This window comes from Pterocles gutturalis, unplaced genomic scaffold, assembly GCF_000699245.1.
Source record: "Pterocles gutturalis isolate BGI_N339 unplaced genomic scaffold, ASM69924v1 scaffold10222, whole genome shotgun sequence".
In the NCBI taxonomy this organism is placed as follows: Eukaryota; Metazoa; Chordata; class Aves; order Pterocliformes; family Pteroclidae; genus Pterocles; species Pterocles gutturalis.
Genome location: NW_010107965.1, coordinates 1 through 8,558, shown reverse-complemented (window position 1 = coordinate 8,558; position 8,558 = coordinate 1). Strand labels below are relative to the sequence as shown.

Below are 8,558 nucleotides of genomic sequence, written 5' to 3'. Positions count from 1 at the left end.
CTGACAGGGCAGGGGGTCCACCCCCAATTTCTCATTATTGTAGTTATTGTTTGTGATCCTAACTTCACTACTGAAAGAAAACTATGGGAGTGAGTTCACGTTGCCCTCAAAGCCTGTAGGCACAAACACTGATGTTTGTGCCTCTAGTTATCTAGCTGGCCATTGTGGGTCAGACAAATACAGTAGAAAATAAAAATCAATTGTACACATAAAGTGCACATTATTGATGAGTAGGAATTAAAAGGTCTTGATCTTGGGAGAATATTTACATGACTGAATGATTTCTGTGGCGTTTGACCCTGAGCTAAGAAAACATAGTATAGTCATTAATGTTCATGTGATGTTTTGCAGCAAACCCATCACTGACGAAAAGCCAGTGAGGTAGCTTCTAGACCTGCATGAAAAAGGAATATTCTCTCCTTACATCACTAAGTATTTTGTTACTAAACACTGAATGTTGGTATGGCAGTTTGTGTAAATAGTCACATCCACAAAATGTTTGGACTACGGTAAAAAGTAGCATCAGTGCTGTAAAATTGTCATGGTGCTCGAATTCATCTTCCCTCCCGACTTGTCAAGTTGTTGTCTGAATGAAATACCATTTTAAATGAGATAATGCATCCCAGATGATTATGTGCAAATTGGTAAATGTTCATTCTAACATTTCTCTTTTACGGAACAAGTAGATCCCCAGCCACCGTAGCTCAGTCTCACTGAACACCTAGGATTTTCAAAGCTTCAGCATCTTTGCAGGAGGTGGGGTGAGGGGTCCGTGGACTGCTTCAACAGACAGAATTTTTTTCACCAATTGCAGAAAAATGTTTAGAAACCTACTTTAAGTGCTTGATAGAAGAGACGTATGTTCAAGACCTGCTTCAGGTACTTAATAGAAACGTCTGGGTGTTAGACTGATAGTTTGCCAAAATGATCAAATATGTCCAGGCAAGCTGTCACTTAGCTATGAAGTCGGACATGACCTATTGACTAACCCTCAGCACCAAAATTAAAAGATAATTATTACCTTTTTAGAGTTCTTGCCAGAGGAAGTTTATTTATCCTATACAGGACACCTGGATCAGCAATAAACTTCTGCAGGGTGCAGACAAGAATAAACTAAAAGAGCATTATAGTGCTAGATATACTTCTTAATTCACATTGGTCCTAGCAGTAGAGTTACACATTAATACCAGGCATGCCTAACAAGGCCGTATCCTTGGCTGTTGTGCTGCTACTGCTGGCTCCAGGACAATCTTTGTACACAAAACAAGCATATTTCTTTCCCCGTCTTTCCTTTCCTAAAACAAGGTCCCTTTCCCTCCCTTCCCCTCTCCCCAACATTTTTAGCAGGCATTTCCTGAAGTTAAGAGTGTTTGAAAGGGAGTTCCCTAGCCTACCATCCTACCATCAGTCCCCAAAATGCCATGTAGCAGTCTGATCGGCTCAAAAAAAAAAAGAAAAAAAAAAAAAAAGAGTAGTATTAAGCTCGTTTAAATAATTCTTGTGCATCAGCTCAGCTTGCAAGCTGTGATCTATCCCTGAGTGCCAGGTGGACTTTTTAAATATAACATCTACTCTTAATATCTTTATGTAAGCAAAGGAAGAAGTCATTTACAATGAGGGTGCTAAGACACTGGAACAGGTTGCCGGAGAAGTTGTGAGTGGCTCGTCGTGGGAAGTGTTCAAACTCAGGTTGAACGGGTCTTTGAGCAACCCCACCTAGTGAAAGATGTCCCTGCCCATGGCAGGGGGTTTGGACTAGGCAGCATTTTAAGGTCCCTTCCAACCCAAACCTTTCTATGATTCTATGTACCTTTAACCTGCAGAACTTCCACCACCATTCTTCCACTTTCTCCTCCTCCACTTCAACCTTTTCTTTTTTAAACTCGATGAAGGGTAATTTAGGATAGGGAGCATTCATTCTGTTCCTGTAGCTCCATCTTTATCCTCCTCTAAGGAGACACAGATAAAGGTAAGTTTGTGGAATACAGGTGCAACTGTGTGTTCCTGTTATGGTTTTGACCATGCAGAATCATAGAATATAAGGACAGATGCTGTCTATGAAGAGGGAGTGAGTTTGGAGGGGCCAAGGATACTACACTGGGTTTTCACATCAGGAGTGTGGTGCTAAGCCATTCCAGGAGAACGGACTGTCTGCAGAAATTTACTATGATGGTATTTGGGAGGATTTACCTTCTTCGCTTTGGCATAGGCAACCCGAGTGTTTGCTACTACTGAGATATGTAAACTAAAACTCAGTGTGAAAGTTTTCTTTTATTCTGTTTGTTCTCCATCTGAGATCATTCTTACAACTTGGAAGGTGCTGGAGAAGTGAAAGAGAAGATAATAGTAAGGAAGTTAGAGCTGGAGATTTTTCATTTCTAGCTTTTTAAAAATTAGATTCTTTCACCAGTCATAGTTAAATTACGCTTGGAGCGGTAGCAGACTGAACAACAGATTGATTTTCTCCTCCCTCCATCCCTAGCAAATATAAATTCAATGTGCAAACCTTGCACTCCATCACTTGCTACTGCAGTGAAATAAACTGCTTATAATGTCTAATTTACTCACACAGATGGAAGATGGCAGTGGTTGTCACTTTTTATTGGACGTTGCAGTTCTTTAATTTTACAGATATTTGTAAATAAAGGTATGTTTTCTTTCTAATTTGCCATTTATTTTTAATTTGTTTATTCTTAAGAAATGCCTACCTTGCCTATTTGTATACTGATTTACAAGAGTATTTTCATGTTTAGCAGGCTGCCTTAATGTAAAGTTTCCTCTAGAGTTGTTAAGAAATATTAGTTGTTTAGCTTAAATAGGTAAGTTTTGAACAGAACAAATTGCTTAGAGCGGTAAAGTTGTGTGATTAAGTATGCTATATATTTATCTTTACTTACATAGTGGGTAGCTAGATTTGCTGAAGCCTGAGGCCACAAGCCGTAAATTCCCACTTGGGTGTATTTTTCCTCTTGGTAGCTGGTACAGTGTGCTGTGGTTTGGTGTTTTGTTTTGTTTTGTTTTGTTTTTTTTTCTTCAGTGTGAGAATAATGAAGATAACACACAGAAGTTGTGTTTATGGCTAAGTGTTACAGCTAAGCTTTTATCCTAAGTCTGTAACTTCTGTAGTATCTTGCATTCTGCTGAAAAAACACAGACTAGAAATTACGGGGGCTTCCAGGCTACAACCGTCAACAGCAGGTGCAACGCATCAAGGTAAGAACAATTGACAACCGGCCCAGAGACAGAGAAATAATCCAATAAGGTGTAAGAAGGGTCCAAACCAAAAATCATAATTGGACCAAAAGTTGCGTGAACAGACGTGAGGGGCGGGTGAACAGTCTGTAAGGGTATAATTGCCCAGAGATTTCCTGGCTCGGGGTCCCTCTCTGGAGACACCCAGCTCAAGCTGACCCTGCTGCTGTACCATTTAATAAACTATTTAATTTTTTAAACTTTGATGCCTGAGACTCCACTCCGGGAAACCTAGGGATTGGACTACAGAGATAACACCGGATGCCCAGTCGGTGGGGGCTTCCTTTACAATAGTAACTGGTATTGCAGCTGTAAGACTGCAACTTCCATTTGATTTCTTAATGCTCCTGTTTTACAGGGTGAAAATTAATCCTGTTTGAACAGAAAACACTGTGTTAAACCACCTTTTTTTGTGAAAAAAAGATCAGATTATTCTTTTTTTAGCATGACAATTCTATTTGAATTGTACTATACATACAATGAAAAGATAAATCTACAGATGTACCAGTTATCCCCACACATAAAAAAGAAAAATATTTGTGTTAGTGTATACAATAACATAAACACTGAAAAGGAATTTAAAATCTTGCCCACAATGTAGTATCCTGTAACAGAGAAAGAAACACACATATGAAAGAAAGGTGGGATGTGTGATTACACACATACATTACCAGTTTATCTGTACTCAGATGATAATCATTTAGGAAAATACTGGTAGATAATTTTTGCATAAGTTATTTGTTTTGCACAGAATCGGGGCCAAAGATAATGATGCTTGACACTTAGGCACTCTATTCTGTATTTAAAATGCAAGTATTATTGATCAAAGGAAACTGGACTGATTACAGTGATTCTATTTATTTGTTCATTGTTGACATCCATAAACAAAAAGCAATTGTGTGCACCAAATTATATGCTTAAACATATTTTTAATTTAACAATGCAATTTTAGCGAGATGTTTTATTCCCTTCCAATTTCATTTGTATAACCAATTTTCACTGCAAAACAGTAATTGGACATTACAGAAACTTCAGCTACGACATGGGGTTTGGAACATCTGAAAAGGAGCACCAAGAAATATTCCTCTACCTTCATAAATGTCCTAAATACAAATGTACTGCTGTCACACCACTGTTAGATGATGGTTCAAACTGACCACATAATGCTCTTAAAATCCTACAACAAGTCAGACACCTCTGTTTCTGCTGATTCAAGGCAGAATGAGGGTGCTTAATACCTCATATCAGGATGTCTTTTACTGATAAATTAGACATGGGTGGTGATGGACTGCTCCATCTTGCAGGTGAGAGAGAATAATACCGATTATCAATGAGCAGTGGGTCATGTTGCCATGGTTACAATGTGAAATACAGTGTTTTTTCCCAGTGTCTTTTTTTTTTTTTTTGATACCGTTTTTCTCTCATACATTTTAGCGTTCAGACGGCAGAATAACCATGGGAGACTGGAATTTCCTTGGAGGCATTTTAGAGGAGGTCCACATTCATTCCACTATTATTGGAAAGATTTGGCTAACAATCCTCTTCATATTTCGAATGCTTGTCCTTGGAGTGGCAACTGAGGATGTTTGGAACGATGAACAGTCAGAATTTATATGCAATACTGAGCAACCTGGTTGCAGAAATGTGTGCTATGATGAGGCCTTTCCCATCTCTCTCATAAGATACTGGGTCTTGCAAGTTATATTTGTGTCTTCCCCTTCCTTAGTGTATATGGGTCATGCCTTATACAGACTAAGAGCCTTGGAAAAAGAGAGGCAAAAAAAGAAAGCTCAGGTGAGAGTGGAACTCGAAAACACCGAACTAGAAATGACTGTTTTTTTTAGAGAGAACTCCGGCAATTGGATCAAAGAAAGCTAAACAAAGCACCCCTGAGAGGCTCTTTGCTCTGCACTTATGTGATACATATTTTCACAAGATCTGTAGTGGAAGTCGGCTTTATGATTGGGCAGTATCTTCTTTATGGCTTTCATCTAGATCCCCTCTACAAATGTCAGAGAGATCCATGTCCAAACACAGTTGACTGCTTTGTATCTCGACCGACAGAAAAGACCGTGTTCATATTATTCATGCAATCAATAGCAACTGTATCATTGCTTTTAAATATCCTAGAAATTATCCACCTAGGATTCCGAAAAATTAAAATGGGACTCTGTGGGCAGAATAAAAACAAGGATGACCCTGACAATTTCTACGTAAACAAATCTAAGAAATGCTCTGTGATACCACACTCTTCTTTGGGAATATCCACCACCCCTCATAAAACTCTTCCTTCTGCACTTAGCGGTTATACCTTTTTAATGGAAAAGCAAACTGACACTGCTGTCTACCCGGTTCTAAATTCTCCTCCCATGTTTCAGTCTGTGCAAAATAACCATACGGAAAGCAGCAGCAGTTACACCCATCACAATCAGGAAAATAAATCGCCAAAGAAGAGGCTAGCTGCAAATGCTTTTGACAATCAGACTCAAAATACTAGCACAAATGATAATGAAGGCTTGCTTGGCAAGCTTGGGACTGAAGCGCATGATGCTTGTAAAGAAGCTGAAAAGAAACATTTCCTTGTTGCTACTAAGAATGCAGATACAGCTTCGAGCATATGCTTGAGAAGCTTTGCTGAAATGCCATCTCAAACTTTACTGCAACCCAATACAACTTTTCCTATTACCAGTTTCAGAAGACAACACGGAATTGGTTCGTCTTGGAACTGCTCGGCAATGGTTGAGAGTGCAGGACATTCAACAAATTCTCTTCCAAAGAACAGTAATAGAAGACAAAGCAGTTTCAGTGCAAACAAAGCCCAACCTCCTTACAATGCTGACATAAAAAGTTCTAGCCGACCAGACACTCCTGACTCTACAGGGAAGGTGAGCTCAGAATCTAAACAAAGTAGAAACTGCGATAGTCCTAATCCTTTGTCTCTGTCTAGGCAACTGTCACTGTCAAGTAATGCCAGCAGCAGGCGTGCCCCCACTGATCTTCAAATATAGTGTGAGTTAACCCATGAACTGCGCTAGTAAATCCAAGGATAATTAGCGAACATCGCGACATAAGCAAGACCTATGTACAAGAGTAGCTACATTGTTCATCTTTAACCTGCTGTTTCACGTAGATGGAAAACTTGTGTAGCCCTTTGAATATTAGCTAAGTAACTTTTAAGCAGTCTCTTTACTTCCTTTGTAATGAAAGGGTGCCTTAGGTCTCAGTGTATAAACTTCTACACTACCCTTTCAGCTAAAAAGGAAAACATCATATAAGTACATATATTAGGAAAAGTCAGGCATAATGTCACACTTGATACTATTTAAACTGAATAAAAGTAGAAGACAAAATTTACAGTTTAACAATATATTTTACGAATACCAGTAAATGAAATTAGGGTAAAGACGGAGCTGGTGCTCTCAGGAGAAATTAGTTATCAGTAAATACGTTTCTGCTAAATCTCTCTGAGAATTCAAACAGACATTTTATAGCTGTCTGTAAACAGTGTGTCAAACAAATTCCATTGTTTGAACTGTGTTAAATACAAAAAGAACAAAACATTTGATACATGTATCACTAATTATTTGACTCCATGGTACACTTTTTTTTCAGTGTATCACCACTGACGTCCTCAGCGGAAAAATCAGAGCGAATCTGATTCGCTGGTTCCTGTATACTGTTACCATCAAATGCACTACTACATTTTTAAAGCGTCATGAGTTACAAATGAGTTGTTATCTTTAATTGTGAGATTTTGCATAATACTAATAAGCTAGCTTTATTTTTTTTTAATCAGAAGACAAGTTACTGAAATTAATTAATCAGAAATTTTGGATTTCACAAACCAGGAGGCTTACTACGGTTGGGGAAAAAAAAAAAATAAAAAAAGAAAAAATGGTAGTACCTTCCTAGTTTCAGATACAATGTCAAAAAACATAAAAGGCTTATCAAACTGTAAAACTACTCCTTTTCTGGATGCTACGGAGTCCATCTGTCCCCAAATTTCTGACAAATTTTTAAATAAAAGAATGCTTATAATTGTTCAGAAGTATTTACATTTATGCTTTTTATGGGTGTAATAAAACAAATAAAGGTCATTCATCCACTTGATGCTCCAGTCCATATAATGCAAGGCAAGTTCCATAAAGCACCTTGAAATAATAAAGGAGGGAAAGATGAACAAAATACTATGTTACATTTGAAATCAAGCATAAATTAAGTACATTTACTCCAGTTGCACAGCACTGACAGGCTGTAAATACTTGTTGAGGTGGTCACATCTGGGGTGCATTAGTGTATATGTGTGTATTTTTTGAGTGGATTTGACTTACTGTACTGGAAAAATAATTTGTGAGATGTAGCGTCACAATGTTATGGCATCATTCAGTTCTTAATGTGTGTTGTCATTATGCTTATGAGCCAGCCATGTTTCAGATTGGCTGAACACTGCCCAATATTAGGAAAGAAAGAAGCCAGAAAACCTAAAAGACTTTTCTGCTTGCAGCAGCAGCATTGATTTGTCCCTGTCCACATAAGAAATACACATTAATACTATTAAAACTATTCACTGTAAATGTATCTCCAGCAGCTAGTTTTCTCACCTCTAGTATCATTCTGCATGTATACATAAATACAGCCCTACATAATTTAGCTGAGCTAATACTGCTACTATGGCTTTAATTCCTTGCATTTCTTGATGCATAAGTTTCTGTGGGAAATAACTGTGCTAATGCAAGTTTTGCATTTCATGTCTCTGTAATACAAAGCCTAGTACTTCATGCACTCTGCTCCCACTGTCCAAATAATAGAAAATTAGCATTTAGATGCTCACTACATGGGATATGACATTTGCTTTTCTGTCGTTTCAAGACGAGATACAACAGAATTTGTTTTTCTGCTGCTGACGGAGGATTTTTATTAACTTTTTTTTGTGTGGACATGGGTGAAACATTCTATTTCATCGCAGCACCTTGCTAACAGAAAGTGTAACTTAAGTCGAGTGAAAATTGAAGACATTGCAGAAGAGTGTGCAGAAAAGACCCTAACATCGCAGGTGAACGATTATTCGGTTGGTTCTTTTTTTAATTTTTATAATAAACAAATTTTATCAGTCAGTAGATACCACCGCAGCTTTTCACAAAAATAAACCGGCATAACCAGTTCCGTTTTTTAAAACAGGTTGAGGCTGCCTTTCCGGTGCGAGGATTTCACCGCGCGTTAACTCCCCGGAGCTCCGTGGGGAGGCGGTTCGGCGGCTGCGTGGCGCTGCGACTTTCTCCTCCCGAGACCTCCCGGTCATTCCCGTC

The 8,558-nt window shown here is 38.4% G+C and overlaps 1 protein-coding gene across 1 annotated transcript; it reads left to right on the top strand.

Annotated features, from left to right (window-relative positions):
- Window positions 1-4,707: 4,707 nt before the first annotated feature.
- LOC104461019 (gap junction alpha-9 protein-like) lies at window positions 4,708-6,260 on the top strand. Its single transcript, XM_010072450.1, is given in 2 exon segments — window positions 4,708-5,092; window positions 5,095-6,260. Coding segments are annotated over 2 exon segments (1,551 nt in total).
- Window positions 6,261-8,558: the final 2,298 nt, after the last annotated feature.